This window comes from Myotis davidii, unplaced genomic scaffold (assembly GCF_000327345.1).
Source record: "Myotis davidii unplaced genomic scaffold, ASM32734v1 scaffold13, whole genome shotgun sequence".
Lineage (NCBI taxonomy): Eukaryota > Metazoa > Chordata > Mammalia > Chiroptera > Vespertilionidae > Myotis > Myotis davidii.
Window position 1 is genome coordinate 595,417 of NW_006286243.1, and position 13,859 is coordinate 609,275.

At 44.8% G+C, this 13,859-nt stretch overlaps 2 protein-coding genes and 1 long non-coding RNA gene across 7 annotated transcripts in view; 1 reads left to right on the forward strand and 2 right to left on the reverse strand.

The window, feature by feature from the left end:
* The first annotated feature begins 60 nt into the window (after positions 1 to 60).
* Positions 61 to 6,615, forward strand: MLF2 (myeloid leukemia factor 2). 4 transcript variants are annotated; one of them, XM_015559959.1, is made up of 8 exons: positions 61 to 269; positions 515 to 641; positions 897 to 932; positions 1,456 to 1,509; positions 2,073 to 2,201; positions 2,371 to 2,530; positions 3,311 to 3,561; positions 6,391 to 6,615. In XM_015559959.1, exons 1-8 carry the CDS (start codon positions 220 to 222, stop codon positions 6,523 to 6,525), a joined length of 942 nt encoding a protein of 313 aa, XP_015415445.1. In that variant the 5' UTR covers positions 61 to 219; the 3' UTR covers positions 6,526 to 6,615. The 4 variants fall into 4 exon arrangements, with proteins under 4 accessions (XP_015415445.1, XP_006757636.1, XP_015415446.1 ...); XM_006757573.2 differs by having other exon boundaries at positions 71 to 269; positions 3,349 to 3,561; positions 6,391 to 6,470; XM_015559960.1 differs by lacking the exon at positions 6,391 to 6,615 and adding an exon at positions 3,799 to 4,341 and having other exon boundaries at positions 75 to 269.
* Positions 3,081 to 13,859, reverse strand: part of COPS7A (COP9 signalosome subunit 7A) — a 19,533-nt gene continuing 8,754 nt past the window's right edge. Inside the window, exons 8-9 of one of the 2 annotated variants that reach the window (XR_001512826.1) lie at positions 4,838 to 4,944; positions 3,081 to 3,413 (exon numbers count right to left, since the gene is read on the reverse strand). Coding sequence is in view for 1 of the 2 variants with exons in the window: in XM_015559962.1 (XP_015415448.1) it covers positions 4,923 to 4,944 (22 nt within the window). In the remaining variant the exon portion in view is untranslated. Of the gene's footprint in view, positions 3,414 to 4,351; positions 4,945 to 13,859 lie in introns of those variants that run through there. The other variant, XM_015559962.1, reaches the window with a different exon arrangement.
* On the reverse strand, positions 6,844 to 13,752 carry LOC102761179. Its single transcript, XR_001512827.1, has 3 exons — positions 13,310 to 13,752; positions 12,922 to 13,040; positions 6,844 to 7,516 (listed from the first exon to the last, which is right to left on the reverse strand). It is a non-coding gene; the product is annotated as an uncharacterized LOC102761179 (long non-coding RNA).

Sequence of the window (13,859 nt, forward strand, 5' to 3'; positions counted from 1 at the left end):
GCCCTCCTTGCGAGAGGCTGGGAGAGCTCTTCTCTCCCTGGAGGCTGGTGGTGCACCCCTGGAGGGGGTCTCACCGCGTTCGGGGTGGGAGGTCAGCCGCAGGATGTGGAAGGGACAGTGAGTGCTGTGAGCGCCCCGACACTGAGCGGGTGTGCAAAGCCTGGCTGCCGCCAAGTATCTCATCCTTACAGTGTGGAGCCCCCTGGAGCTAAAATCAGGATGTTCCGCTTCATGAGGGATGTGGAGCCTGAGGATCCCATGTTCCTGATGTGAGTACTGCCTCCCCCTCATGCTCTGGTACTCATCCCACTCCACTTGAGGTGTCTGAGTAGTGCCTGCAGACATGTGGGTTCCCATGGTGTCTACAGTACTGGCTGGATACTGAGCTCCAGCCCCATCTTAGAGGGCAAGCAGACATCCGTGCCACTGTTCCCCAGGACCGGTTTCTTTTGGGGGGAGGGGCGGTTGACTGCTTGGCCTGTCTGCCATCCATACTGTATACTCACTCCAACAGGGACCCCTTTGCTATTCACCGTCAGCATATGAACCGGATGTTGTCAGGTGGCTTTGGATACAGCCCCTTCCTCAGCATTACGGATGGCAACATGCCAGGGACCAGGCCTGCCAGCCGCAGGATGCAGGTAATGATGCTGCAGTGTACCTGAGACCCAAAGGAAGGTTGGAGGGTGGTTAGTAAAGCGCTTGATTTTTCTTGCACTACAGCCAGTGTAGCAAAGTGGGATCATCTAGGAGTAGGGGGAAGGGATCTGGAAGAAGGGCTGAGTGATACCCCTTTGAGAGGAGGGTGAAAAACAAGCTGAGGCCATGGGCTAGGTTTGGGATTGCAGTGAGATCGGTTGTGGTCGCTAATGTCTGCTCTTTCTGTGTTCCTGTAGGCTGGGGCCGTCGCTCCCTTTGGGATGCTGGGAATGGTGAGTTCTTATCTCCTTGTGTCCTTCCATCTCAGATACACTCTATACATTTAGATATTACTTCCAAATGTGCCCTCTAGAATAGCCTTATGGGTAACCCCAGAAACTTTATGGTGTTCTCAAAGCTCTGGGCCTGCCGTGTGCTATGAGTCCATGAGGTAAAGATGCTCATATTGACTTCTGTCCTTGTAGGAGCCAGACTCATTAGGAAAATGTACTTGTCTAGGGAAGTTTGTTCTTTTCAGGAGGGAGGTGCAGGTGAAGGGCCCATTAGACATGGTTTTTAGGAGATTATCTGTACAAGTTCATGCCCAGCACCTTTACAGGTTGAGAGTCCATTGACTTCGGCATACCTAGGGCAGTCAGGAAAAGGGAAATTGAATCAGAATGGCAGTATACAGGAAGAGAAACATGTTCATGAAGAATGACAAAGAGCAGTTGCTAGGCGTGAAGGAAGAAGAGAACGGGATGGTGGGTTACCTACCTCTGAGCACTCATTCTGCTTTCCATCTCTCTGCTGCAGTCGGGTGGCTTCATGGACATGTTTGGGATGATGAACGACATGATCGGAAACATGGTGAGACTCCTGTTTCATCCCTTGGCACCACCTTGAGTCCTCAGAGGAGTGGGGGAGAGTGCTAGAGAAGGGGTCAAGCTGGGTAAAGAAACTGAATCCGGAGAGCACTGGGTTTCGGTGTCTGCTCTCATGCCTGAGTGCGAAGCAGCAGCAGCACTCTTATGAAATATGCAGTTAAGGCTAAAACTCTTAAAGTCCCTCTTTTTAATTTATTTTTAAAATGTGTTTATATTGATTTTAGAGAGAGAGGAAGGGAGAGGGAAAGATAGAAACATCAGTTGGCTGCCTCCTGCACATCCCCCCACTGGGGATCAAGCCTGCAACCTGGGAATCCAACTGGCGACCTCTTGGTTCATAGGTTGATGCTCAACCGCTGAGCCACACTGGCCAGGCGGTCCTTTTTTATTGTTGCACTCAGGAATTTGGGGGGTGATGATGAGTCCTGACATTTTCTTAGTTTTCACATTTTGTGAGGAAGATATGAGCAAGAACAGGCAGCTGAAGGGTGGGATCCCGTCTCCAGAGCCCCTCCCTTCAGGCCCACTGGACCCTTTCCTTCTCAGGAACACATGACTGCTGGAGGCAACTGCCAGACCTTCTCATCCTCCACAGTCATCTCCTACTCCAATACGGGTGACGGTGCCCCCAAGGTCTACCAGGAGACGTCAGAGATGCGCTCGGCACCAGGCGGGGTGAGTTGGAGAGCTTTTCCTCTCAGAGAAGGCAGGATTTGAATGGCAGCCACAGAAACCCTGCCTTCTTTTTTCAAGATTGAGCTGTGGGTGGTTTGCCTGTCCCGGGTTGGCGTGGCCTGGGCTTTGGAAGGGGCAGCTGAATGTGCCATGTTCTGCCTCATCCCAGATCCGGGAGACTCGGAGGACTGTGCGGGACTCGGACAGTGGACTAGAGCAGATGTCCATTGGACATCACATCCGAGATCGGGCTCACATCCTCCAGCGCTCCCGAAACCACCGCACAGGGGACCAGGAAGAGCGGCAGGACTACATCAACCTGGATGAAAGTGAGCCTTCCTTGCTGCTCACTGCCCTTCCAGCTTCTCTTCCAGTAGCCCCTAGTCCAGTTTCTGTGAACTAGGAGATACCAGCTTTTTCTCCCTACATCTATAGATATTTTTTTGGGCAAAATATGGTGAGCCCCATATTTATTTTATTTTTTTTTAACATTTTTATTGATCTCAGAGAGGACAGGAGAGAGATAATGATAGAAACATCAATGATGAGAGAGAATGATCCATCAGCTGCCTCCTACATGCCTCCCATTGGGGAGCAAGCCTGCATCTCGGGCATGTGCCCTAACTGGGAATTGAATCGTGACCTCCTGGTTCATAGGTTGATGCTCAACCACTGAGTCACACCTGCTGGGTGATGGTGAGCCCCATATTCTTACCTCTCTTGGAGGCTTGTCAGCTTTGGGGCTGAGTCAGGTCACCAGGGAGGGGCAAACTCTGTCACCTAAGTGAGAGATTGATAGTAATCTACCCTCTCCACCTGGATCCATTTTTGTTTTTTGTTTTTTCTTCTCTTTTTTTTTATTTGATTCACCAGTCAGGGAAATACTTATTGTGTGCTTGGGACTCTGCTCCTTAAGTAAATAATTATCCCATTCCTGAATTCCTTCTCTAGTGGTCATGCCTTAGGCCTGTTAGTGGCTTCTAGGAACCACATTGAACCAGAAATTGCTAAATAAGCTTGCCCTCCCCCACACATCCCATACCCCTACTCTCAGCAGTTTCAGTCATAGAAGCCTGTGGCTCACCCTTGCATCATCCTCTGGAAGCCAGGCTGTCCACAGGTGGTGTCTGGTCTCTGTCCTCTTCAGGTGAGGCCGCAGCATTTGATGATGAATGGCGGAGAGAGACCTCCCGATTCCGGCAGCAGCGCCCTCTGGAATTTCGAAGGCATGAGGCTTCAGGGGGTGGAGGCCGAAGGACCGAGGGGCCTCCCCGCCTGGCCATACAGGCACCTGAGGACTCCCCCTCCCGACAGTCCCGCCGCTATGACTGGTGAGGGCCCTGGGCCCTCAGCCTCTCTTGTAAGTATTTGAGGGGGAGGAATTGTAAGATGCCAAGCAGGAGGGAGGTTGGGCAGAGTACCTGTGCCCATTACTCTGCTGAGGCAGAAGCAGTCCAGGTGCCTAGCAAATACTGCCTTTGATAGAAGTTTTAGTTGCTACGGAAAGAACTCTCACCAGAATAGGTATTAAACCCCAACTCCTGGCTTTTATCATTTGTCTTCCTTTTGACTTGTACTCATCTCTCTCCCCCTCTAGGTACAGGCTGAGAGGCTGACAAATCATCCCCCGATATAACTTTTTCCTCTCCCACTCCCACTCCCACTTTAATATTAAATTAACAGGCAAGCTGGCCCCCCACTCTCCCTGGAGTCTCAGGGAGAACCTTTCACTGCCCCCTTTATCTACATTTTCCTTAATTCCCTTCCCACAGTGACTCCACATCTCCTGTATCCACTAACTTGATTTTTCATTTTGCTGCTTCATCTTTGAACCTCCTCACCTTCCCCATTCTACCCCTGCCATACATTGAAGGCTTTTGTGGGGAGCTCTGGGTTTAGGGGCCTCCTCCCTCCCTCAGCTACCTTGGACCTTTGCCCACCTCCTTCTCAGATCCCCTGCTACAGGGGTCATAGCCCTCATTCAGGGGGCTCTGTGGAGAGAGAGGACTGGTTCTCACCCCCTTCTCCCTTCCCATCTCCTACACATCACAAAAATCTTCCCTGTGTCCTCTACCTTTATTTTTTGTTTGTGCAACTTGTAACTAGGTGTTTAAGGAATAAAGGAGAATGGGGAAAAAAACCAAGTGGCATTCTGGCTTTGCTTTTAATCTTTTCCTGTTCAATTTCAACCCTCTTGTCTCCTCCTCGTCATTTCCTTTCTTCTGTCTTCATGTGTGGCCTTCATAACTCAAGTTCAATCCCAGTGCCTCAATGGTAATGACACTGGGACTGGCAGATGGGAAGCAGCAATGGAACTCAGCTGGGCTGGATGAAATGTAAGCAGCTGTCTTCCCTTGCTTTTGCTGTAACTTCATTTGTCAGGAAGAATGTAGGGCATATCTCATAGGTGCCTGAGGAATTTGCTGCCCCTTGTCCCCAAGGCACAGTCTCTCCCATGGACTGTGGGTGGGAACACGTGTGGTACAGATCAGGAAGGAGTCCAAATAACCCTACGCAGGCATTCAAGTGGGAGGAACTCTGGGGTCAGCAACATTCCACCAAACATTCTTCGAACCCTCCACTGCCAGTTGTTGAGAATTTGAGCCCAGTGAAGGAGACCCGAGGGGAAAACTAACCTGGAACCTGAGCGGTACTGGAAGAGCATGAAGTGCTCAAATTTCTCAAGACATGCACTTGCTTGACCTGGCTCAGGCAAATGGGTCACTCTGTTTCTCTTGGGAACCTATTAACGATGACAAATGCTTGTATGAGTTTAATGATGGTTTCCACTAATTAAAAAAATCTTCAGTTCTTTTCATTTGGTAAACAAAGGCAAAACATCCGTCAGCAACCACCCAAAATTCAAGGCTCTGAGTCCTCTCAGCAAAGGGATGTTTTAATGGATAAATAGGTTCAAGAGGATTTGTCTAGTTGCTCAATGAGCAGAGAGATGATGTTGAGCTCAACAACCAAACACTGGCTTTATAGTCCAAGGCAGGTGTTAAATCTTATTAAATAGGGTTGGTGAAGAGGCATGGCCAGGGTCCAGGGAACCAATTCCATGGCTAGAAGAATCCAAGAATGCTCAGTTGGGTGAGTGTCATCCTGTGCACTGAAAGGTCACTGGTTTGATTCCCAGTCAGGGCACATGCCCAAGGTGTGGGTTGGGTCCCAGTTGGGGTACTTACAGCAACTGATCTCTTTCTCACATTGATGTTTCTGTTTCTCTCTCTCTCTCTCTCTCTCTCTCTCTCTCTCGGTCTTTGTCTCTGTCTCTCTTCCTCCTTTTGATGTTTCTCTCCCTCCCTCTCCCTTTCTCTCTAGAAATTAATAAAAACATAAAAACAAGAAAACATACACCATAACCCAAGAAATCAAGGTTAAACAGGTATAGCTAATACAACCTCCATCTGGGTGCTGAGTTATGGTTGATGGAACTCAAAGTGTCTACAGCCCTCAGCTTCAAGTATAATCTGCTCTGTCCAGATAGACACACGTTTACTTCCTCTAGCAGGGGGGGTAGCCTTAGTCTCCTGAGGAGGCAGCACATGAAAAAGCACCGGAGTCACAGAAGGAGCCCAGAGGCTGGGTCTTCAACTCGGCTCTGCCACCAACCTGGTCTTGGGCAGGTCATTCACTTCCCTGGGTCTCAGCTATGCGGGTTCCTTCTAGCTACAAAATCATAGGCTATAGCAGTGCCCAATCTCAACCTGAATTTCTATGCCAGCACCCACACATGGATGTAGTTCTGAGTAGGGGCTGTAGCAGGGCAAGGGCTGCCCTTATTGCCATCTAGGTGAGTCACTCCAGTGTTTCACAAGCTCTCCCATTTGGGTTCTGGCTTTCAGACACATGAACTAATTTTCACCCCTGCACCCTGCTCTTGGGTGAGGTCCACCCTTCAACCCAACACTTACTCCGCAGGCCTGTGACTCTAGTTCTCAGCAGCGATGTGTTGTTCCAACAGTTATCTACAACTCTGGGGAAGATTCTTCATCTCTCAACATGAGTTTCCTGTTTTGTAAAATGGGCCTTTCTTGGCACTGGTGGCAGTGGTGATGTGGATAGTACAGAGAGAGCTTTTGGCGCAGTGCATGGAATATGAATGGCTGATTTCTCCCCAGTTACTCTGTCTCAGTCTGGTTCCTTCAGTGCTCTCTGTGGTCCTCATCCTTGATTCCATCCACAGGACTCCTCAAATACTTCCAGACACAACCAAACTTCCATCTTACTGGCCTTGAATCAGCCTCAAGCTCTCCGTTCTTCCAGCTACCAGCTATCATCTTTCACCCTGTCATTGCTCAGTTCACAGACCAACAAGTAGAAAGAAATGTTTTGGGCCATTCTGATCCCGTCCCCCTTGCAGTTTGAGATTTTCCCTCCTCCTGTGCTAACAAAGGGCTTCCGGTTCTAGTTAACATCTTTTACTCAATGATGCCTACTCAGTGCCCAAGTTATATAAACAGGCTACCCAGAGAACGAGGGCTGGTCTCCTAGCCCACATATTCCAGGCCATTTAACTTTATATACCTATCCTGCCCTGACGCTCCCAGTCCTGGGAATGAGGCTGAAGGAGCAGCAAGAGTCAAGGATTCCTTCTCTTGGGCCATTCCAGTTGGGCTAGGAACAAGAAAAAAGTAGCCTTTCCCTTTCTGTCCCTTAGACATCACTGGGGGGCTTCAGATAGGAAAGGTGGGAGCCAGGTGAAGCCACACTAGAGGAGGAGAGATGACGATAGGGACAGTTGGGCAGAGGAGTTGCTGAAAGACAAGCGAAGTAGACTTTGTGTAGCTGGTTCCTGTAAGGAGCCTCCCAACCTGCCTCCATCCTGGGGAGAACCGGCGGGGGGCACGGAGCTGGAATGGCTGGAGGGACGATCACTAAAGGGCTGGGATGCAGAAGGCTGGCAGAGCTGCTAGAGAAGGTGAGCCTAAAGTCCCCCTGCGGAGTGCGGTAGCCCTGAGCCTTCCCAGCCTCAATATCTACCTTAAGTGGATTTCCAGGGACAAGGAGGAGCAGTGGTGCTTCCTGCTCTGGGCCCAGGTCCTTGTTCTCTAGACTGTCCCTGAGGTGAGGTCAGAATTCCTTGCCCTTTCTCTGCCCTTTATGATTCTTCTCATCCCTGAAGACCTTATCTTTTGGAGAATGGGGTGCTGCCCCAGCATCCATTCCATCCTCTTAATCTAGCCTGTCACCTGCCAACTGGAGAACTTATAGGTTCTGGACAATTATCCCCAAGATGTCAGTGTTCTCCATCCAGGATGTCAGCCATATGTCTATGGGGTCTGAGGCGGAGGACATTTGGATACATGATGCTGGAGGAGGGGAGAGAAGGGGGCATGGGAAAGGGCTAGAGATTTGGACTAAGTCTTTAAAAGAGAGAGCAGAAATACCCTGGAAAAGTCATAGTGACACAGGTGGAAAATGTTTTGAGGAAAGTTAGCAAAGCTAGGCTCTTAGAAAACTACTGGTGGAATCTGGGTGGGGGGTGGGTTCCCAATTCACAGAGAATGTGGCAGGGAAGGACAGAAACCGATTCCCAATACAGATAGCCCCTGATTTAAGCAAATTAAGTATATGATATAATTTTAGAGTTGAAAGAGACCTTAGAGGTCACCTCTGTATGTTCCCAAATGTGCCAGCAGGTCAGAATTACCACCCCAGCCTACTAAAGCAGAATCTTCAGGTTGGAGAAGATTCCAAGGTAGCTTAGCAACAATTACAGATATCCAAACCCCAGCTCCTATTTTACTGTGGAACAGAGGTGACTCCTTGAACATCATATAGCTACCTAGTAGCACTGCAAGAGCCAGGACTCAAAATCCAGATTGACACAAATGATACTAACATGCTGTACAGAATGACTCACAATGGGACCTCCTTTAAATGAAAAGTTCCCCAGTGATTTAAAGTTTTTAAAAAATTTATATTAAAATTTACCCAACAGCATAGTTTTAAAACGATGGATTGCCAGTAGCCCAGTACATGTTTTTTTAATCTTGTATTTGTTTTTACATACAGCAAAGCTGCTGTGTGTACAGTTTCTATGAGTTTTAACACATAATAGATTTGGGTAACCAACACAATCAGGATAAAAACAGTTCCATTACCCCCAAGCCCTCTCCTGCTGCTCTTTGTAGTCACACCCTTCCTCCAGTCCTAACCCTTGGCAACCACGGATTTGTTCTCCATTGCTTGAGTTTTGCCTTTCCAGAATGTTGTATGATGAAGTCATATAGTGTGTAACCTTTTGAAAGTGGCTCTTTCATTCGGCTTTATTTAGCCCTTGAGATTCACTCTTGATGTTGTATGTATTAATGGTTCGATCCTTTTTATTGCTGAGTTGTATTCTACTGGTTATTGTCCATTCACCACTTTTTGGCAATTATGAAAAGAGTTGCTATAAACATTCCTATACATGTTTTTGTGTGAACATGCTTGTTTCTTTAAAATGAAATGGAGTGGGATTGCTAGGTCATATGGTAAGTGTATATTTAACTTTATAAGAAAATGATAAACTGTTTTCCTGAGTAGCTGTGCCATTTTGTATTCTTACCAGCAAAGCAAGAGTTCCAGTTGCTTTGCCTCCTTGCAAGCAGTTGGTATTGTCAATTACTTTATTTCACCCATTCTATTGGGTGTGTAAGTACTCTATTTATTCTAATAGATATCACATCATGATTTTAATTTGTATTTCCCTGGTGACTAATGATGTTGAGTATCTTTTCATGTGCTTATTTGCCATCATTACAGTCTCATTAATAAAGTGTGTAAGTCAGCCATTTTTCAAAATTGGCTTGTTTATTTTCTTACTGTTGAGTTTTTAGGGTTCTTTATATATTCTGGTTAGCTCTCTGTTAGATAGGGATTTTTCCCCCCTATTCTGTACCTTGTCTTCCTTTTCTTGACTTTTTCTCCCCCCAAGCAAAAGTTCTGAATTTTAATGAAGTCCAACGTACCACTTTTTTTTCTCTTATGAATTAACATTTTTGGTGTGGCATCTAAGAACACTTTGCTAATTCCAGAAACTAAGATTTTCTCCTATGTTATCTTCTAAAAGGTTTATAATTGTATATTTTTACATCTTTCTCTCCTTGGGTGAGTTTTGGTAGCTTGTAGCTTTCAAGGAGTTGATCCATCTCATCTAAGTCGTTGAATTTATGTGTCATATTCCCATATTCCCTTAACTTTTAAAATATATTTTTATTGGTTTCAGAGAGTAAGGGAGAGGGAGAGAAACATCGATGAGAGAATCATTGATTAGCAGCCTCCTGCATGCTCTCTACTGGGCATATGCCCTTGACCAGAATCGAACCCAAGACCCTTCAGTCCCGCAGGCTCTATCCACTGAGTCAAACCAGCTAGGGCTTATTAACTTTTTAATATCTGTGGGGTTTGTAGTGGTATCTCCTCTTTTATTCCTGATATTAGAAATTTGTCTTCTCTATTCTCTCTTTTATCAGTATGGCTAGAGATTTATTAATTTTATTGATCATTTTAAATAATCAACTTTTGGTTTCATTGACTTTTTCTATTTTTCTGGGGGTTTTTTTGGTTATTTTTTTTATTTTTCTGTTTTCAATTTCACTAATTGCTGCTCTTGTTTTTCTTCTGCTTGCTTTGTGTTTATTTCTCCAATTCTTTATATACCTTTTCAAGGTACAAATGTAGATTGTTGACTTCAGACTTTTCTTCTTTTCTAATATAAGCATTTGATACTATGATTTTTCCCTTAGTCACTGTTTTAGCTGCATCCAATATATTTTGGTATCCTATATAATAAAAGGCTAATATCCAAATTGTCCTCTTGGGAGTTCGACCAGACTGGGAGTTTGCTCGCTATGATGTGCACTGACCACCAGGAGGCGATGCGGAACATGGCGGGAGACCAGCTGTAGTGGTGGTGGGGCACTGAGGGAGCAAGGGAAGGAGGAGGCGGGGAGGTGGGGAACCTGATGGGCCCTGGTATCAGTTCAGGCATAGGGACCCTACCCTACCCGAATTTCATGCACTGGGCCTCTAGTTTTATATATTTCTTACTAACTTCACAATATTTTCTAATTTCTCTTTGACCCATCGGTTATTTAGAAATGTGTTTAATTTCCAAATGTTTGGAGAGTTCCCTGCTAGCTTTCTGTTATTGATTTCTACTTATAATTCCATTATGGTCAGAAAACAGTTTGTATGACTTTGAGTCTTTAAATTTGTTGAATTTTATGACACAGGACAGTATATCCCAGTAAATGTTCAATGCACACTTGAAAGTAAAAAGTGTATTCTTCTGTGTTGGGGGAGTGTTCTATAAATTTCAATTAGATTCTCTTGGCTGATGGTATCATTCGGTTTTATATACTTCTATATATTTGGTCATTTTCTGTTTACTTGTTCTGTTGATTACTGAGAAAAAAGTTTTGAAATTTTCAATTACAATTGTAATCTGCCCATTTTTCTTTTGACATCTATCAGTTTTTGCTCTATTTATTTAAAAAACATATTTTTATTGATTTCAGAGAGGAAGAGGGAGAGAGAAGAAACATTAATGATGAAAGAGAATCATTGATTGGCTGCCTCCTGCATGAACCCTACTGAGGAATGAGCCTGCAACCCATGCATGTGCCCTTACCAGGAATCAAACCTGTGACCTCTTGGTGCATGGGTCAGTGCTCAATCACTGAGCCACACCAGCTAGGCTGAACTTTATTATTTTATTGAATTGAGAGGAAGAGCGAAACATTGATCTGTTTTCCACTTATTTATGCATTTATTGGTTGCTTCTTGTATGTGCCCTGACTGGAGATCAAACCTGCAACATTGCCCTAACTGGTTTGGCTCAGTGGATAGAACGTCAGCCTGCGGACTGAAGGGTCCCAGGTCAAGGGCATCTACCTTGATTGCAGGCACATCCCCAGTGCGGGGTGTGCAGGAGGCAGCTGATCGATGTTTCTCTCTCATCGATGTTTCTAACTCTCTATACCTCTCCCTTCCTCTGTAAAAAAAATCAATAAAATATATTTTTAAAAAACCTGCAACATTGGTGTGTCAGGACAACACTCTAACCAACTTACCTACCCTATAAATTATGTACTCTAAAACAACAGGGACACCAATCCTTTTACTTTTAACCCACCTGTGTTATACTTAAAAATGGATTTTCAAGGGCAGCATATAGTTGATTTTTAAAATTCATTTTGATAATTTATCTTTTAAGTGTTGCATTTAGGCTATTTACATCTAATATCATTATTAATGTTTGCATTTATTTCTATAATTTTATTATTTGTTTCTGTTTGGTACATTGCTCATAGTTCCACTATCTCTACTTAAAAAAATTTTTTTTAAATTGATTTCAGAGAAGAAGAGAGAGGGAGACAGAATCATCGATCAGCTGCCTTCTGCACGCCCTCCACTGGGGATCCTGAAACCTGGGCATGTGCCCTGACCAGGAATCAAATCGTGACCTCCCGGTTCATAAGTCAATGCTCAACCACTGAAACACAATGGCTGAGCCAAATTTGGGATTTTTTTGGCTATTTCTTCTAATAACTTTTCTATTTCACATTTTCTCAACTTCTAGGACACTGTTGACATGAATATTAGACCTTTTAGTATTGTCCCCAGGTTCCCGAGGCTCTGGTGTGGTTTGTTTAAACATATTTTGGTTGTTTTAGAATACATAATTTATAATGATCTACCTTCAAACTCACTTGTTCCTCTGTCTTCTCCTTTCTGCTAATAAACCTATCCAGTGGCTTATTTTGGTTATTTCTATTTTTCAGTTCAAAATGTTCATTGGTTCTTTTTTTTTCTTTTTTTAAAAAATATATTTTATTGATTTTTTACAGAGAGGAAGGGAGAGAGATAGAGAGTTAGAAACATCGATGAGAGAGGAACATCGATCAGCTGCCTCCTGCACATCTCCCACTGGGGATGTGCCCGCAACCCAGGTACATGCCCTTGACCGGAATCAAAACTGGGACCTTTCAGTCCGCAAGCCGACGCTCTATCCACTGAGCCAAACCGGTTTCGGCCATTGGTTCTTCTTTATATCTTCTATTTCTTGGCTGAAACTTCCTATCTTGCCATTTGTTTTAAGAAATTCTCCCTTTCTTCTTCCAATGTGGTTTTATTAACTGCTTTGAAGTCTTTGCTTTCAATTCTAACACCCCTGTCATCTTGGGTTGGTTGTCTTTTCCCTGGAGATTTCTTTGTATGCTGCGTAATTTTATATTTTATCCTGGATATTTCGAATATTGACTGTAGATCTTGTTAAGATCCTAAGGAGAATGTTGTTTGTTTTTACAGGCAATTAATCAGGTTGGGCTCAGGCAGCAACTTGCCTTCTTTGCATTGTGGTTCCATTATCAGTTTAATTTTGTGGTGGTATTTGGATCAGCTCTACATGTGTTCCACTCAGTGGCTAGTCAGACTTGGACAGTGGTCCATCCTGTTGCTCAGTTCACAAAGCTTTGGCAAACTATTTAGGGTCAGATCCATGGTTGTGCTACTCAGAGATGAGCACAGGATTTAACACGTAATTCTGTAGGACTGTTCTCTTGAATTTCCTCCTATGACCTTTCTGGTTCTCTGGGGGCTTCCCGACCCAATCCTCTGACCAAAAGTTGGAATTTTATTTTCTCTAGTCTGCTAGGCATTTCCCACTATGTCTGGGCTAAGCCTCAAGAGAACAGAGAAAGAAAAAAGCATAGGGGATCTGACTCACACTTGTGGGACCACAACTCTTCTGGTCAGAGATAGGGGTTCTCCTCTCAGAATTTCAGTGCCTGCTCAGCCACTCTTGCTGTCACTGTTGCAGCTATCACCACCATGGTGTGCTTGGGGCTGGAGGTAGAAGAAAGGGAAAACAAAAATGGGGTTTCTGCCCTAACTGGTTTAGCTCAGTGGATAGAGCATCGGCCTGCAGACTGAAAGGTCCCAGGTTCAATTCGGGTCAAGGGCATGTACCTTGGTTTTGGGCACATCCCCAGTAGGTGTGCAGGAGGCAGCTGATTAATGTTTCTCTCTCATTAATGTTTCTCTCTATCCCTCTCCCTTCCTCTCTAAAAAAATAAAATATATAAAAAAAGAAAATGGGGTTTCCCCGAATCTACCTCTTAGGAGTCCCTTTCTGCTCCTCACACCTGTAATAGAGGGTTCCAAGAAGAGTTCTTTCAGTTCACATCTGATGTTCATTTCTGGTTTTGGCTGCCTTTGAGTCCATTTTGGATGATACTGGAGGAGGAAAAATGGTGAACTCACCATTTTTTAGTGGAGCTTTGAATTTTGTTTTTTCTCCCTGCTACTATTTACTTCTCTGAGATCTCAGATAGCTACTCCATGCATTTAGGAGCATGGGAGACAGGGTGAGGTGTGCCTTCTCCACTTATAATTTGTGTGACCCTGGGCAAATTACATAATCTTCATACCTCTTTTGTCATCTTGAGCAGTGGGTAATCATACAATCTCAGAAGGTCCTTGTGTAAATTAAGTGTTTATATACATAAAGCACTTAGGATACTGCTTGATTATAGTAAACATTTATAAATTCTAGCTTGTATTATTAGCAATTATCATAGAAAGATAATTGTTATTTCACCTTGCTGATGTGGTCTCCTGCTCCGATGGAGGCCACCTGGATGGCCTCTAACCAAGTCAGCAGGA